Source organism: Chelonia mydas, chromosome 4 (genome assembly GCF_015237465.2).
Source record: "Chelonia mydas isolate rCheMyd1 chromosome 4, rCheMyd1.pri.v2, whole genome shotgun sequence".
Classification (NCBI taxonomy): Eukaryota; Metazoa; Chordata; order Testudines; family Cheloniidae; genus Chelonia; species Chelonia mydas.
The window spans coordinates 67489515-67512578 of NC_057852.1; the positions used below are offsets into that span (position 1 = coordinate 67489515).

Sequence of the window (23064 nt, forward strand, 5' to 3'; positions counted from 1 at the left end):
GTATTTATTAATACTTGATTGATCCATGAATACAAATATTTGTTGCATAATCTGTTTCTTGTGTAGATTTCATATGCAGTTTCTCATGGGAAGTGAGATTGCTGATGTCCATATTCCTAAGGACAGGAGGTCAGACATTATTCCCTGTGGCTTCTGGCTGGTACAGTAACAGGACAACTGTTTGCTGCCTTGGATATAGAATATGCAGGGCAAATGGCAATATCTGCAGCAGATGATGTGAGGAAGAGGCGGGAGTCTAGTAGCAGCTTCAGTTCCTTTCTTTTCTTTTCTCATCCTTGTTCCCTGCTCTACTCCCTCCAGCTTTGGCTTCTATACTCCCAATCATTCAGCTGCTACCCCTCTCCATTCTGTTAGAAGTTTCTTGTTCTTCCTATTCCTCTTGGTTCCTTTCTGGATCTGATCAGCTTCCAATCTTCCCTGGTTCTTAGGCAGCTCTTGAAGAAACCCAGTTCAATGCAATACTTCAGAGGAAGCTATCCTCTTGAATATCAGCAGAGTACTTGCCACTAGACCTGGGTGGAGAACAGCAATTCCATTTTGCAGAGTATTTCAGATTTTGTTTTTGTTCTGATTTGGAATAAAAACCCTAAATTTCAAAATTCTCAGAAACAGAAATTTGAAGAAAATTCATTAAAAAAATTAAACATTTAATTTTAATAATTTCAGAACAAAATTCTGCCTGATAGCTGACAGGGCGCTGGAGCCCAGGTTCTGTGGCAGTCCACCAAGCAGGTTGCTGAGGAGCTGGGAACTTGGGAGCCGAGGTTCCTGCAGCTCGCTGAGGAGCTGGGAACTTGGGAGCCGAGGTTCCTGCAGCTCCTGGGCCAACTGGCTCCTAGGCAGCTCAGAGAGCTGGGGAAGCTGGCAGGAAACTAGAGCAGTTTTTGAATGGAAATTCATTGAAATCAACACATCTCTATGGAGCATTTCAGTGTCAGCAAATCAGCATTTTCAGATGAAACAACCATTCCATTGGAAAATTTCTGGCCATTTCTATCTGCCACTCTATCTAGAACCAGGAATTTCTGGGAAACCTGGAAGAGTAGAAGATTGAGGAAAACCTTACCGTGAAAGAGGTAAAACCAAAACACAGCCAAGTTGTGGTTTCATGCAGCAATGGTACAAGAAGTGTAGAATATCACTTTGAAGTAAGATTAGGGCCACTAGTGTTGCCAACTCTTGCAGCTGCATTGCCTGTTTTGTGATATTTGGTGTTTAAAAAGCCCCAGATCCTGAGGTTATGTGCTCACATGAGAACTTCAGCTTTTATGTTGAGGGGGGGAGGGAGGGGTGCTTTTCTAGCCCTCATGGTTGTGGAGAGAAGCTTGAAAATGTGAACCCTAAAGGCTCGAAAGCCAGAAGGCAAATCAAAAGACCCCAACCTTTAATATTTTTTTTAAATCACAAATTTTAATCCAATCACATTTTTGGGGTACGGATCATTACTTTTTACTGGATGGGGTTGGAAATACTTGTTTGCTTCATTTCAAATTAAGATTCTGCTGTCCCTCTTGTTGTTCCGTTAGTTAATGTGAAGCATACAGACTATTTGGTTGTAGCAGTACACAAGAGGTTTCTTAAGCATTACATACTGTATGAAGGCAGTTATGTATTCCACCTTCAACACTGTACCATCTTTAAATAAATTATTGTTGATGAGCTGTTAAAGGTGATCCCGTTCAGTTACTGTGTTCTTCCCTATTTTGGTTTCTCATTACAATAATTCATTTAGCTGCAATTTCACTTGGCTTCTGCTAACAGGATATGTATCAAACAGTTAACAAGATCTCCTTGGTAACCATCTAACTCTAAAGAGGCAGTAGATAATAGCTTAGCCTTTTTTGGTAACTCGAATTTACTCAGACATCCACCTTCTGTGCTGAAGTTCTCCTTTCTCACTAGTGCATCAGGCTGCAGGTTCATACGTTTTCTCTGCTACCAGTAGCACTCAAGATCCCGAATCCGTGTAGCTATTGACTATCTTGTGGGTTGTTTGTTCTCATTTCTCCTTTCTTTGTTGTGCCTTTCATCTGCTCATTTTTAGTTTTATGCTTTATTTTGTGCCTAACTGCATGCCAATCCCTTTGCTTAAAGAGTCTTCCACTTCTTCAAACACCTGCTTTCTTTTTGCTTTCTAAAATCTGTTCTTTCCTTGAGGTTCCTTCCTACATTGATTTTTCTCATAGATAACATTTCCTGAGTTCTCATCCTGTGTATCTTATCTTTTTTTCTGATTGCAGTCTCTTTTGAGCAAGGAACATGTCTCTTCCTATTCTGTAAAGTAGTCAGTAAATCTATGGTATGGCATAACTGCAAATAACTTGTTAAAAAGTTGTTTACATCATTGATTGTTTACTATTGATTATAGAATAAATTGGGTACTTGAATTGCATGGATGCTTAAATATCTTGATTGGTTTTATTAGGGAAGGATAAACCAGGTTTTCTGTACCTAAACTTTCTTTAAGGATTGGATTAGATCAGTGGTTCTCAACCTACTTACCATTGTGGGCCGCATATGCGGCCCATGATGTGTTATGTGGGCCACATCCAATGATACCTATATGGCCCTGAGAATGTCAGTGGGCCGCAGCTATATGCTGATTGAGCTGTGGCTTGAGAACCACTGGATTAGATTAATTTAAGGATAGTCACTTCCCCTGTTCTGCTTCCTTCCTCTCCCTTGAAATGCCAGTGCTTCTTGCCTACCACTTTTATGTACATCTCCACGACTGACTTATGCCTCAGTTCATTCCATTTTGCCAACCCTTTTCATTCTCTAGGAAGTCTTAAGGTTCTGTAAACTTTGTGCATGTCTCTACATGGCTTAAAAAAGAGAACAGAAGAGGTGGGTAATTCTTCCATGCCCTTATTTTACTTAGAGGGTAAAGCTATCCGTTTGTTTTTGACCCTACTCATGGATTTGCAGGTTAGATTTTCTTGGGAGCAGAAACTTTCGCTGAAATATCTACTTGAATCCAAACAAGATATTTTGCAAGCAAAGGATCTGTTTCAAATAGCCTTGTCATGCTTACTGCTTTAAATGAGAGATATTGTTCATACAGGGTAACTCATGCAATTATTTTGGTTCATCTTATTTACTGGTTGTGTGTGTGTGTGTGTAGCACATTTCAATACTCATACACCTTACAGAACTCTAAATTAACTGTATCAACTCGGGAAAGGGACCTAGGCATCGTTTTGGGCACCTCAACTAAGACCTCTGCTCAAAGTACAGGTGTAGTCAAGAAAGCAAACCGTGTTAGGCTACATATAGAAAAGGATGGAGAATAACAGAGATAACATTTTAATGTTGTTATATAAATTAATTTTACTGCCCTGTCTGGAGTAATGTGTAACTGATCATCCCATCTCAGAAATCTATTGCAGAATTAGAGGAGGTTCGGAGAAGGGTGATGAGAATGATAAGGGGAATGGAAACACTGGTACAATGAGACACTGAGAATACTAGGATTGATTACCTTAGGGGAAGAATAAAAGGAGACATGAAAAAAGTATATAAAATAATGAATGGTATAGAGAAGGTAGATCAGGAATCTCTATTCTCCTTGTCTCATATCACAAGAACTAGGGGACATTCAATGAAATGGAGAGATGGCAAATTCAGAAATGATGAAAGATAATACTTTTTACTCAACTTGTAATTAGATTGCAGAACTCATTGCCCCAGTATGTCATTGAGGTGAAGAATTTAGGAAGATTCCAAGAGGGATTGGATGCTGTTATTGATGATAACTCTAACTATAACAAGACTATCCAATGCTAAAGAGCATAGAAGGGAAGTAAAATCGCATGCTGCTGGATTTAAACAAGACTCTAACCATTGGGATTAGGTGAGACCATAAAATGTGGGGAGTGGTGGGGTGGGAGAGAAGAGATTATCTCACGTCTTCTTACTGTGTGGTTTCTTGCACCTTCCTCTGAAGCATTTGGTGCTCCCACAGTCAGAGAGACACGATAGTGGGCTAGATGTCTTGATCCAGTATGGCATGTCCTATGTTTTATGCTCACTTGTTTTTGTTAAAATCTGTTTAAATATTCATCAAAAGGTTTTAGCATAGGGAGTTACTGAAGACCTATGTATGTGCTTTACTGAAAAAATCAGGCTTCTCAACCTAGAAATCTTCAGTATTCTTTATAACTCTTGGTCTTACACTAGCACAGATAAAGATGTTTGTCATGCTTGAAGTAGTATGTTGTATAATACTGGAAAAAGCTTTAAAAAATACAACTTTGGTTTTAATCTGTTTTGTCTACTCCTGGCTGGTCTTTTTACTTTCTGTCACTTCAAAGCGAATTTTTAAATTCCTAACATCAAACTGTCTCTTGTCTGTTAGGCATAGGTGATGAGAAAAAAATCCCAGTTAATAACCACGAGGCTACCTTTTATGCCTATTTATAAGCAACCATGTTGCTTCTGCTAGTCTCTTCAGAGACTCTAAACCAGTTCTTTCAACCCATTTGGTGAAGAATTCCATCTTCACACTTCTTTGCTCTAAAGGATATTTTAAAAAAATCTGAGCCCCCAACCCATACAGAACGACAGGCACTTAGTACCAATCGCCACACCTCATGGCAGAGGCCAAACCCTCAGGGTGTAAATCCTGCAGGAGGGACACAGCTGTTGCCTCTTCTGCTTAGGAAAGTGCTACATCCTGGATAAGTGCTCTGTGTACCAAACTTTCTCTCCCAGGATTTACAGCTCCAGGGAAACACAGCTTAAGCTGCATCTGCTTAAGCAGTCCATCCATGTCACTTCAGACCCAGAGGTGACGGTTATGACCAGAGTGAGGCTGAATAAACCAGCATCAGTCAAGTACTCCCTTAAACTGAAGGCTTTTAGATGTAACATGCTGTAATTGTTAAAGTGAGAGGCAGGCTTCTATTACAAATAATAAAATGTCTGGCTCTGCCACTGATTTACTGTAGACCTTGCTCAAGTCACTTACCTTCTTTGTGCCTCAGTTCACAATCTGTGAAATGGTTATAAGATTTGCTCCTGGCGTTGCTGTGATGCTTAATTTAATGTTTTTAAGAGTCTAGAGATGCTCCGAAAGGTAATAGAGAAGTGTAAAGTATTTCAAGTATTTATGCTTGCTGAAGTGCACTTCAAATGCAGATCACTGGGATCAACTTCTAGAATGCTGACTGGGTAAAATAACTGTTAATGTTGAGGATTGTACTACAGGCTCTAAGTCTATATCCAAACAATATATAAAGGCATATTCATGTTGTATTTGAAGCATTGGTGTACACCTTCCAAAATAAAACTAGTAAAATATGAACACGGGATCTTAAAATAAGGCATCCCTATAGGCAAGTGGTGTGCTAACTTGACTTTCAAAGAATATCTTAAAGTGAAAAAAATGTGTTTAATCACTATGAAAATTACTTCTAATGCAAGTTTTTAGTGTCATTACTGCAAAACGTGAGAAGTTATTTTTATGAAACTTTTAAATTTAACATTAAAAATAACTTCTGCCTCTTTGAAAATGTATATAACAGTTGCCTGCTCTGCTTGTGTGAAGGCAATGATCAAAATTTGAGGTGCTAGAGAATATTGTAAAATAAGGTATTGTTTATAGACGTAACCATGTATGCTATGTTAAATCAATCTTGCTTTTCATGTTATTGTTTTATTGCTGCTTATAAACTACGCTCAGTGGTGTATGTTAAAGAGAACTTTTTTCTAAACAGAACAGCATTTTTCTGATGTCATACTTAGTGAAGAATTCCTCAACCTTGGCGTAGAACAGGTGTGCAGTTTAATATCCAGTGACAAACTTACAATTGCGTCAGAGGAGAAGGTAAGATACATCTATCCTTTCTTTCTTTCGGATAGATAAAAAAAAGTGTCCATTCTTCCCAGATTTTACATAATTTTTTGGATTGATTTTTTTGTTAATCCCTCAGTAAAATGGTTCAATTGTGTAGACACACATAGTGTTCTCTGCACTTAAGGAAGTTTTACAGAAATGCTGTCAAGGTGTTAAACCTTTAAATTAATCCCTTGACAGATTTGAGCTCTTAAGGATTCTAAGAATGCATTTAACCAGTGACTCACGGTTAAAAACTAAAAGCTTTTACCCTAAAAGTTTGGGATAAACCAATTAATACATGTGTGCTATTAATGCAGGAATGTGTACATAGTAATTGGCTAACATGGGGACATACAATAAATTGGGATTTGCTTTAATTTAGCTGTGCAGAATGGCGTTTTTGAAGCGTCTTTATATACCTGATTCCTTTAATGTAAGAGGTACCAAAGTGGACAGCTGTCACACTAGATTGGTCTTCAGATTTAAGAGATAAGCGTCCCAAATTAAAAAAAAAAAAAAAGTGAGGAAGGGCTGCAAAAGAGATTGCTAGATAGCTGTGTATGACCAAAACAGCTTTAAGGTATCTTTAGATTTCCCCCTGCAACTAGGTCTGGTTCCATTGGAGTCAAAGGCAGAACTCCCACTAATTTCAATGGGACCAATACTTGGCCCTTAACAAATACCTAACTAATTTGATTTACAAATATTTTCATTTTGAACATATACATACAATGTTTTTTTTCCCATTAAAAATGTGCTTATCTCTGTCAGGAGAGCTGTGGCCATCCCATAAAATTTGTTCCAAGAGGAGTCTGAATCTCCCTGTTCAGGCGCACTTAACACATATAAGCATATTTGAACACAAGATGTATGGCCACGCATGCTTTATATAAACTAATAAACATTTTAAAGCCCTTGTGAGCATAGGAGGCACAGTTCCTCTTAGAACTGATGCCATGTTGCTATTCCCATGATATCGTGAAAGTCTAGTTCTCTCCCACACAGAAGTGCTTGACTTTACTATATAAATGTCTGTCTCTAGAAAGACACAAAGTTTTAATTCGCTGATTTTATAGCAACAGTGAAGTATTGTGCAGTGGGAGAGAAATCACACTTGCCTTGCCCTAGTTGGTTGGTTATAGACTTTAGTGAGAGTCTAGTGTGGTGACACCAGCAAAGATGCAGGGGAATTAGTTATGGATGATAGTTCTGGACTTCAGGACCTTAAGAAAAAGCAGGGTGGGGAAAGACATTTACTTAGATGCAGGCTTTTATTAAGTTTACAACACTAATTAAATTAGTTCCTATGGGAAAAGTTCAGATTAGATTTGTTGACAGCTTTCATAATCGTGAGAGTAATTTGACGATGTGCTAATCCACTGGGAGTTCTCACTGAGGAACCAGTAGCGTATGTATTCAAAAAGAGATTGGCTCACATACCCAAGGGGGATATTATATAGGATAACTATTTTGAAAGGATTGGAGTGGCCAATTTATGTGGCCTCCTATTTTTATGCTTCAGAAACTTTAGTCCAAGTGAAAATTGGCTTTGGGGGCACACTTGTACTTTCATACTGAATTTGTAAAACAGGTGGGACTCATGGCATGTATTTGTTTTCTGCAAGGTTTTTGAAGCAGTGATAGCATGGGTAAACCATGACAAAGATGTGAGGCAGGAGCTAATGGCACGTTTGATGGAACATGTTCGGCTGCCTTTGCTTTCCCGAGAATATTTAGTTCAGGTAAGCAAAAACAAGAAGAATTCTAGCAAGAATTTACACACACTGTGTATGATCCTGTCTGTCAGCAGCCTAATTTACATCAGAGTAATTTAATTGTGTTTTAGTCTAATTGTAATGCTATACAAATAGTTTCAAATGAATGCTTCCTTAATACATATTGTAAATCAGTGATTATTAATCTGATTTTAGATTTGGGCTTCCTTTTGTAATATAATCCCTTATATAGCACATTTTTTGTTAGTGATTCTTTTCATGATTTTAATGGTTAAAAGTTAATGTTTATGTTTTAGTACATGGTAGCTAATGTTCTATCATTTTTAAATATGTAGAATTCAGTGTCAAAGGAAGTCTATTTTATGTAGTTTAGATATACCACAGTTTTGCCAATTTTGTACGGTTATCACTTTGAACATAAGGTCTGATTAGCGTCAGAATGCTTATCGCAGATAATTGGCATCTTGGTCAACTAAAAGTTGTTTATGTTGGAAATATAACCTTTGGTGGTCTACATTTCTTCACTCTGTTTCTTGCTATATTTCTGTGTTGAGTTTCTGTTTAATGGGATCCTCTTGTTCAAATAGTTCATTTTAACTGAGCCTCTTATATTGTGATTTAGAAAAGCTAGAAATCTGCTTGACCATCAGGAAAATGACTAAAAACACTTGCCATTGCCTAAAATTATATCTTCCATTTAATAATTAGAAGGGTCTGTATTCTCCAGTTTTTTCCGTAGGGACTTGGCATATCAACATCATGGTGTTTCCAGCGTTTCACTGACTGGGGTATGATCTACTAATTCAGTGCTTTATTTTTTTGCCTGTAATGTAGGTTTATTTCAGTTCGAATTATGATTTGTGTTTCACTTTAAAATTCTGTGACCTTGTCAAACTTTCATTAATGCACAGAGGGTTGAAGAGGAGACGCTGGTAAAGAACAGCAGTGCATGTAAAGATTACCTCATTGAAGCTATGAAGTATCACTTACTGCCAACTGAGCAACGAGCATTGATGAAAAGTACTCGAACCAGACTGAGAACACCTGTAAGCCTTCCAAAGGTAAGATCTCTAACTTCTAACTAGCTGCCTTCTTCATATTCAGTTTTATCTAAAGCCTGGGATGAAAGTGTAACACTGGATAGGGCTTTAATTGGGGTTCTCCATTAGACAGTCTTCCTACTAGAATTGTTCACCATTGAGAAGGGTGCAACATGGTAAGAGCTTAGATCCTAAACTGACTGACAGAAAGGTTTTATGGAGTATAAAACTCATAAATGTCTGTGTTTTGGCTCTTTAAGGAAAATATGTTATAGAACTGTACCATTTTGAGCCCACAGAAGTTATGGTGCTGCCGTAGCATCATAGGAACCAAAGTTATGGGTCTGCAGTGGGGATGGGGAATGTAAGCCTGGATAAAATTATGTGGTCGTGTCTAATTCTGGAGTATTTTAAATAATCTAATTTGTTTTCAACTAACAATATTTGTGTTAAATACCTAAGCTCCTCTTCTCTTTCACCAAAATACAGAAGAAGTTTTATCACAGTACTGTTATTCCAACTCAGCAGTGGCAGAATAGGAGCTGGATGTCAATGCCATTCCTCTGACTTTTGCATATTCAGTGAAGCTTTACAACTAGTCTTCCCGCAAGAGGACCAAATCAAAGGCTAGATTCTGCTCTCAGGTGCACATTCACAATCCTCACTGACTTCATCTAGATTCTAGAAGCTGGGCTCTCACACTTGAGGGCAGAATCAGCCCCCAAAAGTTCCCAGAGTATCTTTATCCTGAGCTTCCTGCAGCTTTCTTCAGTTTCAATTTTTTTGACTTTGAATTTAATTGAATGGCCTCTTTTTGTACTATAAGAAAAAGTAAATAGGCATGCCTAATTCACGTTCTTTATCATTCATTATTTATTTAACATACCTCCACTATGTTGACTCTTATTTATGTCTTCTCCAAATTAAACAGTCCAAATGTTTTCAAATTCTCTTGATATTGAAGTCTTTTCATGTGTAATAATTTTTTTCACCCATCTCTGGACTCCTTTAAACCTGCACAATGCACTTTACTAATTAGTTGCACTAGTAAAGTAGCGGAGTAATAAAAATATGTAAAACAGCATGCTGAATGTCTGACATTAGAATCTTATCCTGAAAATCTTGAAAGACTTTGGGACGATTTTTTTAAACAGCATTACATTCTCTTCTTCTAAGTAGGTAACACTGAGTGTTATGATGATCAATATTTACACGCTTTTTCCTCTTTTCAATATTATTTGTTTAAACAGATACAAATTTTGGGCAGCAGAATTCTTAGTAAAGTTATGCTATGAAGTAAAGTTTCTAGATATTTTGGTCAATCTTTTGTTTGAACATTAATATGAGTACTCCTGGTTATCAGTCCTGTGCTGCTCACGAGAGAGAAACCGACAAGAAATTTGAGTCTATGTAGACATTAGGAGCTATATTCAAAATAGGAGTTTTCCTTTATTTTAAATAAATACTTACCAGTAAACTGGTACTTAATTTCAGTAGAAATTTAAAACTATATAGAAATTTAAACCCCAAAATTATAAACAGTCTCTAATTTGAGGCTAGATTACAGGCATCATTTACTGCACTGTGTCTACTCTGACCATTATAACCACGTATTTATGATTGTCTTTATTACTACCTTGACCCCCTCACCTCCCATTTGCCTGTTTAGCACTGACCCACCATGTGCAGTGGACGGAGAGGAGATATTTATACCCCGTGCACTCTGGAAGGAACTCTCCCATCAGTCACCAATCCACATCATTCACCCTCCCACCCCTGGAATCAGAGTCTAACCAGATTTTTATGATCTGCTGTTGGCATTGCACTAGTAACCTTTTTTCTTTTGGGATTGGTAAGGAATTTTGCCCTCACTGCCAGATTGGCCAACGCGGGGTGGATTTTTGTCACCTTCCCTGCAGCATGTCAGGGACCTGGTGGGGTGGTAGGTAAGGTGAGGTCAGGATGTTGCAACGTAGTAGATAGCAGTGTGGCAGGTGTCCTGTGCAGGATTTGTAACAGAGGGGCTCTGAACAGGGTTCAAAAAAGAACTAGCTACATTCATGGAGGATAGATCCATCAATGGCTATTAGCCAGGATTGGCCCGGATGGTATCCCTAGCCTCCGTTTGCCAGAAGCTGGGAATGGGCAACCCCAGGGGATGGATCACTTGATGATTACCTGTTCTGTTCATTCCCTCTGGGGCACCTGGCATTGCCACTGTTGGAAGACAGGATACTGGGCTAGATGGACATTTGGTCTGACCCACTGTGGCCATTCTTATGTTCTTATTCACTGATAATCAGGAGTTGGAAGTGGATTTAGAGGAAGGCATCACCTAAGGAAACTGGGAAAAGGGAGATTGTGGCTCCTAATGCCTGGTATAGTGGGGAAACAACTCCACCTTTTTCCACCCCCCACCCTCTCTTAACCTTCATATGAGGGGAGCATGGCAAGGTCCCAGCAATAAGTTTGGAACCAGCTTGGAAAGCTGACGGCAGACCTCCAAAATAGGTGGAAACTATTAAGGAAAGAATGACGACCTGCACTGTATGATTTATTTCCAGATATATTAAGTGACTAAAGTTGTGGCCTAATTAAACTACATCCATTACATCTTATCTTTATTCCTGTGTGGCCAGGGCAATCTGAATCTTTCCCATACTGCATGTATAACAAGGCCAGAATTCCTTTCTGTCTTCTTGCCTCAAATATTGCCTTTGCTGGAAAGATCACAAATTCTATGTTTCAGAAATCTTTTTATTTTTTCTTAACTTGTAAGATATTAGGCATATATTTGGCTGAAATATCTTTTGATTATGGGTTGTACATAGAAATGTTTTTCTTTAGCACTTTAAAGCCTTTCAAATATTCCCATATGTGCAAATAAGCAGTAAATATTGTTGATTCCCTTGCAGTTGATGATGGTGGTTGGAGGACAAGCACCAAAGGCCATCCGTAGCGTGGAATGCTATGACTTTAAAGAAGAGCGCTGGCATCAGGTGGCTGAATTGCCTTCCAGAAGATGTAGAGCAGGTATGTGATGTATAGCCTAACTGCTCTGTCTTCAGCAATATTCAAAACCATGCTTATTCTTTCTTTACCACTTATTCTACATGCCCTGAGAAGTGCTGAGTATAGATTTCAGTGGGAGCTGCAAGTGCTCATCGCCTCTAAAATTCAGGCCACTTACTTAAATTACTTTTTAAATATGGATTTAAATGCCTAACTTTAGATCACCCAAGTTTGAAAATTTGGTCTTTGTCTCTTTGTGCTTTAGTTCCCAATCTGTAAAATAGAACTTGCACTGATACTGAGGGTAAATCCATTAATGTATATGAGATGTTCAGATACTACAGTTTTATGTTTAAAGAATATGGAGAGAACCGTTATGTAAAAATATTGTTGTTTAAAATGGCATTTAATGTAATACACCTGAGGAGCTGTAAGCAGAGATAAATCCAGCCTGCACAACATTTTTGCATTAATGTCATGTAAAGTTTAACGCTTAAACTGAATAAAGTGTCACTAAAAACCTGGTAATATAATGCAATCTATATTATAAATTGTTACTTATTAAACACTGATGTGCTGAGAACAGTACAAAAGAAAGTCAGTGGTAAGGGAAAGTAAACTCTTGTTTTTTCAAGGCATGGTGTACATGGGTGGACTAGTTTTTGCTGTCGGTGGTTTCAACGGCTCTTTAAGAGTTCGCACAGTAGATTCCTATGATCCAGTGAAGGACCAATGGACCAGTGTTGCTAATATGCAAGATAGGAGAAGCACCTTGGGAGCTGCTGTATTAAATGGACTCTTGTATGCTGTAGGAGGATTTGATGGGAGTACAGGTATTTTATCTTTAAATACTACTGTGTTGGTTATTACAGTTTTAGCTACTATTGAAATAATCCTGTCAGATTTACTTATGCATCTTGATATTGTTCCTGGAATTTGAAATTAAAAAGACCAGGAAAGCCAAGTAGCCTTTTGGGTAGTTGAACATTCCCTGGGAGGTGCTGGTCCTAGCACAAACTGTGTACTGAGTGGGAGCAATGATCTGTACTCCCACTTGCTAGAGTGCAGGTCCAAAGGACTAAACAGCATCTGAGCCACTGCAGAGCCAAATTCCTTCTCACTGTCCTATTACAGTACTCTGACAACTCCCTCATGAAAGATATGAGCCTAGGAGCCCCCTTCCTGTGTGCATGTAGAATAGATTTTCTGTATGTTTTCTGTAATGCAAATATGCACACTTATTCCTAACTCTTAGTGGTGTCTGAAGTGTGTGTGTGTGTGTGTGTGTGTGCGCGCGCGCGCACATGTGATGTGCACGTGTATGTATGTACATGAACATGTTGGTGAGCAGAAGGCTGTACCAAATAGCTCATCATTTAAAAAAAGAAAGGGAGAAATTTTTCTGACTCCCTACAAAGACTTTATTCACCATCCCTTATCCAAACATCACAGTATGTTGTGGGCTATCCAAATGATACTTCCCAGGCCACATGTATAGCCATTAATTGTTCTTAGAAAAAAATCTGACTGCAAATCTTAGCACGGAGAATTTCTAAAGACTGGATACTGTGAAGATGTCAATCACAGATTTTGTTCTGTTTTAACAGGTTTATCATCCGTAGAAGCTTATAATATGAAGACTAATGAATGGTTTCATGTAGCTCCAATGAACACAAGAAGGAGTAGTGTTGGTGTAGGTGTTGTTGGAGGTAAGTTTTTATGTCATCCGATAATGTTAGTTGTCTGTCTATGTCACTGTCTGTACATTTGTAAGATTTTTTTTCTCAATCAAATAGTACATGTACAATAAATATATAGAATGGAAGGTTTTTGCAAAGCAGTCTAGTACTAATTGCAAACATCCAAATGTCCTTGTTATTAACTGAGAATAAGACAAGTACAGTTCTGAAAGTTTCTGCCTTTTCTCTCTGCTAGTGTTCAAAAATCAGGGTAGGGAATGGGACATTCTCAACTAAAAGGATAGATTAGTGGCACATTCAGTCAGTGACAAAGTAGAGGAAAACTTGATGTCTGCAAGTAGGGAAAAAGTTAGCACAACTATTTATGCTATTTTCTGCCACATTGCGGAGCAGACTTTAAACTTTGTTTATGTTTTTTCAAAACTCCTCTGTGAACATTGTTATTCAGCTCGTGTGGACAGTGCAAAACTGTTATTATTGCTTTTTAAAAGCCATCTGAGAATAGGAAATATTTCGGTCATTAGACTAGGAGATTAATTTATTACCCCATCTTAAATGGCCTTTAAGAAACATGTAGATGATTATAGCCATCTACTATCAGTGGCACAACTTTTAGTAGAAACTGCTTTTGTTATGGTTTGTTTTATTTAAAACAAAATATATGTATTCTGCTATATTAGAATATGAATTAGAATATCATATCCGCTTAAAATAACAGGGACCAGAGACGAATACTTCAGGCTAATTGTGTTTATGTAGGACCTCCCCCATAACCACTCTAAATTGGACTACGAAAAACAACAGTAGAAGGTGTCACTGAATTGATGTTTTGCCTGATTTCCTGTATATAGCACATCAGAGTCTATGTACCTGTGTGTGTGTTAAAATACTTAAATTAATCTGTGTATACTGTGGGGCGGGGGGCTTGGTGATTGCCTTTCTAGGTATTCTGTATGCTGTAGGTGGCTATGATGGGGCGTCACGTCAGTGCCTTAGTACGGTGGAATGCTATAATTCTAGTACAAATGAGTGGACCTATGTGGCAGAAATGAGCACTAGACGGAGTGGAGCAGGTGAGTGAACAAGAATTAACAAAAAGAAAGCAAATTATTATATTGCAATTATATCGTTATTCCTTAAAATATAAAATACAGGCTGACCCTAATAGGACACTTCAGAATATTTACTTTTATTGTATGGTGGAGTTCACAAAAGCACTGCAGGTTACAAATGCAAAACTGTCCCATACAGTAAGGTTAGGCAAATGTTAAATATGCAGGGGTTTTCTACCCCCTTGTTTTGGTACTTTTTCGCATTTACCTACTAGACTTTTTAGGCTTCTTGGTATTATCATACAGAGTAATATACGTGGAACGTCACATCCAGTGCTTTTACATTTCCAACTAAACTCCATTAAGCAGCTCATCAAATCACAGAAATCAGATAAGAGAGGCCTATGTCATCTAGGTCATCCCTTTGTTAGTGTAGGATTGCTTTCTCTAATAGGGATTTCAGTCTAACTTGAACTGTGCAAAGTGATTGGGCTTCCACCACCTCCTTTGGAAAACTTGTTCTGCAGTCTAAGTGATCTCGCTGTTAGGAAGTGTTCTCCTTATATTTGTCCTTAAGTTTCCATTCCTTAGTTTAATCCCATTACTTCTACTTATACAACCTTTGTTTCATCTTGAATAACCCCCTCATTACCTGTTGTTTATACCCTTCAAATATGTCTGGCTGTCATGTGCTGCCATCCCCTATCATTTAGTCAGGCTGTACACATTTCTCTCTTTTAATCTTTCTTCAGAAGTAAATCTCTTGTATCCTTCTTTGAACTCCCTTCAGTTTTTTCTTTCTAGTATGGAAGTGCCCAGAATCTAAAACAATAATCTAAGTGTAATCTCGCCAAGACCTATGTGTGTGTTTTTGTTTTTTAAATATAACTCAAAATGCCAGAGTGACATCTACTTCTTGTTCGTTGAGATGATACTAATGCCATTTTGGGTCTGTTATATTGGGAACTCAAGTCAAGTTTGCTGATCATTGTCATCTCTCTCTTTTGGTATTCTAGGTTTTTCCAACTCATTGAATAGTAGTTTATTGCTCCAGATGTTTTCACATGGTCTTTTCCAAATCAAATTTAATTTGGGTATTTTTCCGCTCATGTTTCTAGCCTCTTCAGGCCCCTTTGTACTCTGGATGTCTTCCATAGTGTTTCTAGGCATATCCAATTTAGTATCCAGCAGGAGTTGCATTAATGTGCTGCTTTCTCCTTTTCCTTATGATCAAAAGAAATATTGCTGTAAATCAGACCTAATGGAACTTGGATTCCTAGATGCACCCCAATAAATTTTCTACCACTTTTCCAATATTATACCTTGCCTTCTATAATTTATTCTATCAAGTTTCTAATCAATGTAGCACTACTTAAATCCAATCCAAATGAATTATTTTTGAGTAGTAATTCATGACACTGTATTAAAACATTTACTAAAATCCAAATATTTCATCTACAGAGTTCCCTTCGGAGACCTATTTTGTAATTCTAGCTAAAAAAACCAAGAATTTGATTTGTTTATATCATAAAACTTGCTTAAAGTATTTGATTACATTTTTACCTAAAATTACAGAATTAGTGCATCAAGGAATATGTCATATGTGGATTTTTAGTAAAGCATTTTAGTATCTCATAAAATACTACTAACTAAACTACTTCTTCGAGTGATTGCTCATGTCGATTCCAAGTGTGGGTGCGCCATGTGCACAGTCATCGGAAGGTTTTTCCCCTAGAGGTACCCGTCGGATCAGCTGTGGAACCCCTGGAGTGGTGCCCTCATGGCAGTGTATATGGGTCCCTGCCGACCCGCCGCCTCTTCAGTTCCTTCTTACCACCAGTGACAGTCGTTGGAGCAGCTTTCTCTCTCTCTTGCATTGAGCAAGCAATTTCCTAGTGGACTGTTATCCGTTTTTCGGTAAATAGCTTTAAATACTAGCTTTTAATACTAGCTTTTAGTTAGTATTAGTGTTAGTAGTTAAGTTTTAGTTGGGGGTTTCCCCCCACACTACCCTTTGCTCCCGCTGGGGACTGGGGCTTGTCTTGGCCTCTGGGTTTCAAGCCATGAGGATCCTGCCGGAAGCCCATACAAAGGGGAGACCCACATGACTACTGTCTGAAGTGTCTGGGAGAGGCACACCAGTCCAACAGGTGCAAGATCTGCAGGGGCTTCAAGCCCAGAACTATAAAGGAGTGGGACTTTTGGCTGACGCTCCTCTTGATGGAGTTGGCCCTTCATCCCCAGAGAGCCCAGGCGACATCTGACCCCATGCTCGGTACTTCGGTGCACAGTGCGCCGGCCTTCGTGCTGGAGGCTTCAGCACAGAGAAAAGGCTCGATTAAGGAATCTTGGTGGCACCACCATTCCCCAGCACCGAAGACCAGCTCCAATGCCAGTGCAAGGCACCACTCCCATTGGTCGGTGCCGCACAAAAAGAAAAGAGCAGACAGGGCGCTTCCCCACTAAAATAGTGGAGCAAGCAGGCACCAGTGGGGTGAGTCCCACGTCAGGACACTCAGCCTCGGCCCCATCTATACTGGCACTGTCGACTTCAGCCTTGCGGGGAGGTCCGTCGAGTCTGGTCCTGGTGGACTCCCCACTGCAGGAGGACCTGGAGGAGGACATAGGCCTTCTGGCCACACCGGAGACATGTTAAGCTGCCAGGGACTTGATCGCCATGACAGCACAGTCTCCCGCTCTGGCACTGGCACCGGCTCTAGAGGGGAACCGTGCCATCCAGGGGCAAGCCAACATTGATGCGCCACTGATCACCCTCGCCATGGCACCATTCCCCAGCACTGTCTCAGTCCGCACCACCGTGGTCACAGAGATTCAACTATTCTTTGGAGTCAGAGGTGGACTCCTATGTCTCTAGGCTAGCTGGCACGGTCTGAGGCAGGACGAAGGGCAAATGGTGCCTGTGATGTCCTGGCCCCCACAGTGGGAGGGGCCAGCCCAGTGGCCCTTTTGAACACCATGGGCCTACCACCAAGCCCAGGGGTTGGGCTCCAGATCCCTGTCGGTGGCCTCGGAGGTTTGGATCCCTCCTTCAGCCACCTCGGCAACCCAGGAGTCTCCCCATGGGCAGGACACGGACGTCCAGGTTGGCACTGGTCGACTCCACCCTGGCCAGAGCATCTCTTCCGGAAGCTTGTTTCCTCGCCATGAACGCCATCATAAGATAGCAGCAGATTTCCCAACATGACTGTATGGAATTGCTTAAAGTTGCTTGGGCACATGGCAGCTTGCATGTCTGTGGTACAGCATGCCAGAATGCGGCTACGTCCCCTTCAGGCGTGGCTAGCTCTAGTTTACAGGCCGAACCAAAACCACCTAGACAGACTGGTCACTCTTACTACTCAGGTTCTTGAGTCCCTACGATGGTGGCTCGACCCGCAAACAGTATGGGTGGGAATACCCTTCTCCAAACCTCAGCCGACGCTGTCACTAGTCACAGATGTGTCAGCAATGGGATGGGGAGCGCACCTAGGCGATCTCAGGTCTCAGAGTCAATGATCCCAGTCAGAACTTCCACTGCACATCAATGTCAAGGAGCTGCGTGCGGTGCACCTCATGACTTATGAGGGAAGATTGAAAAAATTGGGTTTGTTTAGTCTGGAAAAGAGAAGACTGAGTGGGGGACATGATAACAGTTTTCAAGCACATAAAAGGCTGTTACAAGGAGGAGGGAGAAAAATTATTGTTCTTAACCTCCGAGGATAGAAAAAGAAGCAATGGGCTTAAATTGCAGCAAGGGAGGTATAGGTTGGACATTAGGAAAAACTTCTTGTCAGGATGGTTAAGCACTAGAATAAATTGCCTGGGGAGGTTGTGGAATCTCCATCATTGGAGATTTTTAAGAGCAGGTTTCCATATACTTGTCAGGGATGGTCTAGATAATATTTAGTCCTGCCACGAGTGCAGGGGACTGGACTAGATGACCTCTCGAGGTCCCTTCCAGTCCTATGATTAACTTTTTCTAACCATAACTTTTCTCTGAGCGCCATAACTGATCCTGTGTATTCCTATTTGATTCCCTCTCCCTTTTCATTTGCAATATAGGTTTTATTTTTAAACTCTTAATCTTTTGTGAAGCCCTTTATGAAACCACATTTGGCCAACTCTTATAGCTTACGCTTTTTTGTTGAGCAGTCAGTGCCATCATTGTCTCCTGGGATTCCTCAGCCAACTTCCATACTGGTGAATTTTAATATTTCTGTTCGTCATACATTACTTACTAGTGTCTTAACTCCAAAAATTTTGCCTTTCTGAAATCTTCTATGCTAATACTGTTTTGTTCTGTATCCCATTTCTTCTTATAGTGGTGAATAATCAGCTGTTATCACTGGTTCCAGGGTTTCCTAGGATTCTCATATTTTCAGTTGGTTCATACTTATCAGTAAGAAGTAGATCCAGTCTGACTTCACCTGTTCCTTGAGTCGCTCCTTATAGATTGATAAAGTTGTTCTTAACATAAAGCTAAATATACACTAAGATGTATTTGACACAGAACTGGGTTCTGTACCCCATGAGTATGGAATCCTTTGGGTTTTTGAGCACCTTTAGTATTGGTTCAAGGGATTTTTAGTGTTATCCACCAGTTTGTAGCAGATGCCCACTGTAGTTTCCTGGTTGTTTGTTCATTCATTGTATGTTCATGCCCAGTGAAGTATTCCATAACTTCATTGTCAGCTTGTTTCAACATACTTTTGATAGATATGTAGTGCCACTCTTGCACCTCTTCTTTTCTTTCTGCTGTGTAGATTGTACCCAGCTCTATTTAGATTCATTTATATGGCTCATCTTGCCCGGTTTCCATTATACCACTGGATCATAGCCCATAATTTAGTATAATTTCTAACTGGTGCTTACTTCCAGTACTCTGTATTTGCATAAATATTCAGTACATTTTTTCTTTGCTTATTCCTAATCTTCTGTTGCAGAACAGCTCTAATCTTTGTATGCTATGATAAGCCCAGTCACACAAGGCCTCTAATCAATGTCTTGCCTTTACCAATTTGTAATCATTTCTTTAGTTTAACATGTTCTGACCCACATTTCTTTTGAGAGGGTTTCTAACTCTGATTGTGAAATAGGATTTACATTTATAAATACACTCTGTACTTGCTTTCCCTGATACTCAGTCATAGCCATTCTTCTATTGATTTTGAGTGTTTTTGTATTTTTGCAGGTGTTGGTGTGTTAAACAACTTATTGTATGCAGTAGGTGGTCATGATGGTCCTTTGGTTAGAAAAAGTGTTGAAGTATATGATCCTGCCACCAGTACATGGAGGCAGGTTGCAGATATGAACATGTGCAGAAGGAATGCAGGTATATACTGTAGTTTAGAAATATTGTTCTTTAAAATGCTATTAATGTGGCTATGTATCTATTCTGTACATGCTTCTACCTCTCTTTAATATTTTCTGCTTCTTTACTAAAGCCTCAAAATGGAAGGCATGATTTCACTATGTAAGCAAGCAATTAGGTGTGCACTTTCTGTAAACTTCTGTCTTATTGCAGCTATTTTCCTTTTTAATAGGGGTTTGTGCTGTATATGGCCTGTTGTATGTAGTTGGAGGAGATGATGGTTCCTGTAACTTGTCAACAGTGGAATATTATAACCCAACAACTGATAAATGGACAGTTGTGTCCTCTTGTATGAGTACTGGAAGGAGCTATGCAGGTAATGGGTATATAGTTTTTTAAACTGCTCACAATTACTTTGAAAGTAGTACCTCAAGTGAGTTGTGTGACAAAACATCCGAAGAGTAAAATGTCCCAGGTAAAAATCTATTGCACTGAAAGACCTGTTTTTTAAAGTATATTTTGTACAGTGCCTGGTCCTGGTCCAGAATTAGGGCTCCTAGGCACTATCATAATATAAATAAAAATATTATTTCTTAAATTCATTTAAAAGCAAAATATTGTACTAAAATTGTATGAAAAATCTGGTTGTTTTGGATAGCACACTTTATTTTCTTCTCGGTATTCACTAAGAAGTACAATTTATGTTAAAACGGCTGGAAACTTACTTTAGGATCTGACTTTGGGGGGAGCAGGACATTCTTTAAATGAGCCTTATCATTAGATGTGCTGGGAATCCACCCACTGAAAATCAGACCCCTTTAAGGATCTTGGCTCACATTTTTGGGAAAACAGAAAATGTGTAATATAAACAAGAGCATGATAGAGATGTTATGCTACTGATAATCAAACTGAGTTAATGGTGAAAGGTTAACCTTCGTGTTGAGTAACACGGGTTGAACATTTTTTGATATTTGCCTTAAATTAATGCACATATAGATATATATTTTTGATGGGTATAAATCATTGTATGAAATCTTGTATTTCTTGTAATACTTTTGGAAGTTGTCTTTTTTGAAAAAACGCGGTCAAATAACTTACACTTTAATCTTGTGATTCTCTTATTCTACAGGTGTTACAGTTATTGACAAACCATTATGAACAGCGAAAAGATTTTCAACTTAATTATGTACTAAGGGCCGGCTTCAACAAGTGTTTTTGAAGTGACTGAGAATCAAAGCACTTCTCTACTTGTAGCTGCACATTGAGTCACAGTGGAAGATGTGACGGTCTGCAATTACGTATGACAGATAATGAAGATTACTCTAGGTAGAAGCAACGTGTAGGATTATTCTGCATTGAGCAGCAGCTGACTGAATTTTTATAAATGCTAGTGGACCACAGTTTTTATTTGCAAGGCCTTCGAACAAAAAATCACTTTCAAAAGGACCAATTCATGTCAGTTGTGACTGACAAATGGATTATTCAGTGAAGAATGGTAAAGTGATGTGTATTCTGGTGAAAGTAAATTTTTGTCTTATTTTTTCCCAGAGACTGTAGATCCATGAACTGTAAGTCTTCAGGATGGGTACTGAATCCCACTTCAGTAGTACAAGCTGGCATGGGAGTAAACATGTTTTGTTTTTAATAACAGTTTTCATTACATGAATATAGTGTGTGTGTGTGAGTATAGGTTGCTTTCCATTAACACTCTTCAGAACTTGATTATATTATTTATAATTGGCAAAGTACTTTGAATTATGTCAGTACTCTATGTTGTAAAACAGGGTTGTATTTTTTTTATAATAATGCTTAACACTACTAAATGCCATTTAAAGAGAATGGAGAAGACACAGCATTTCTTGAATGGTATAATGCCAAAATCTTTTATGAAAAAGTTTAGTTGCCTGTATTTATTTAAGATTTTTCTTTGTTTAATCTTGGTCATGTTTAGGTGAATTCCTTTACTACCTTTTTATCAAAAGGTGGTTATTTGGCATGAACATAACTGCAAGTTTATAATGAATGTATGGAATTCAACTGAGCTTGCATGGTATTAAGAACTATCTATGTGTAACTTAGCTGCTATTAACAAATATGAAAAAATTTACTCTATGTGCCCATGTTTGTGGAGCAACTATCGTTTTTATTCATGGATGACCTTTTAAATATGACCAAAACTATTGTACGCTTTGAGCTATTTTCTTTAAATAATAAAAGTTTGTATATTTGTTTCATAATGCTAAAGAGTTGGTTAAAACTTGTTTTGAGAAACACAAGCTTCACAACAAATACCTTTGAGATCAACAAACAGTCAAAAGTTGTTTGGAAAAACTTGTGTTAACCTAAATACAAGAATAAAATGTAAGTGATTTGAAGAGGGGACTGCCAGGCTGTAACCGTGCCTTTGTGGGTTACAACAGGGAATACCAAATTCAGGACAAACTGCTGAGAAATAGGGCAGACAAACCCTAAAACTGGTGGTTATTCTCCCATAAGATATACCAAACCAGCAACGAAAGCAAACTTCTGTTTCATCACACTGCCTAACAAGAAGTCAGAAAAGCAGTTTCCTTAGGCATTCCAGTCCTGGATTCAACATCCAGGCACAAGAGTTAAAGATGAGTGGTTATTTAAAATCAGTTTTATCAAACAAAAGATTCTTCTGATCCAAAAGGACCAGCCACATACCCAGGTTAATATACAACTCGGATCTTACCAAATAATCACACTGTTGCCAATCCTTTAGTATCTAAAATCTAAAGGTTTATTTATATATAGAAAGAAAGAAAGAAAGAAAGGTGAGAGTTAAAATTGGTTAAAGGAATCAAATACATACAATAAATGCAAAGTTCTTGGTTCAGGCTTGTAGCAGTGAAGGAATAAACTGCTGGCTTAAGTCAGGTCCCTGGTTGCTTCCAAATGATTAGAAGGTCCTCAGTCCCGTGGTTAGAATGCTACCATTAGCATAAGTCCATAGTCCAGAGGTTTGAGCAGGAAATAGGGAAAATGAAGATGTTTCCAGCACCTTTTATAGCTTCTCTCAAGTGAAGGGAATCTCGTTGTTCTCACTGTGGAAAACTACAAGTAAAAAATGGTGTTTGGGGTCACATGGGCAAGTCACATGTCTATGCATGATTTCGCTTAGTCATAGCAGGAAAGTCCATTAAGTGTAGATAGGCATTTCCCATGGTCCATTGTGAGTTAAATGTTCCTTGATGAGCCACTTAATTTGAATAGTCCCTTCAAGATGTGCAGGCTAAATACCTTGTGGGCGTTACCCCAGGAGCAAACGTTTGAAATCCAGGTATAGAGCCAATACTCATAACTTCAAATACAAAAATGAAACATGCATA

General features: G+C 38.9%; 1 protein-coding gene across 5 annotated transcripts in view; it reads left to right on the forward strand.

The window, feature by feature from the left end:
• Positions 1-21948, forward strand: part of KLHL2 (kelch like family member 2) — a 98526-nt gene extending 76578 nt beyond the window's left edge. For 3 of the 5 annotated variants that reach the window (XM_037897493.2, XM_037897491.2, XM_043545936.1), the window contains exons 6-15: positions 5739-5848; positions 7486-7602; positions 8508-8657; positions 11552-11669; positions 12284-12481; positions 13256-13357; positions 14293-14421; positions 19592-19732; positions 19944-20090; positions 20841-21948. In XM_037897493.2, the coding sequence (XP_037753421.1) occupies positions 5739-5848; positions 7486-7602; positions 8508-8657; positions 11552-11669; positions 12284-12481; positions 13256-13357; positions 14293-14421; positions 19592-19732; positions 19944-20090; positions 20841-20869 (1241 nt within the window). In that variant the 3' untranslated portion in view covers positions 20870-21948. The remainder of the gene's footprint in view (positions 1-5738; positions 5849-7485; positions 7603-8507; positions 8658-11551; positions 11670-12283; positions 12482-13255; positions 13358-14292; positions 14422-19591; positions 19733-19943; positions 20091-20840) is intronic. The other 2 variants (XM_007067038.4, XM_037897492.2) reach the window with 1 other exon arrangement.
• The last annotated feature ends 1116 nt before the right edge of the window (positions 21949-23064 follow it).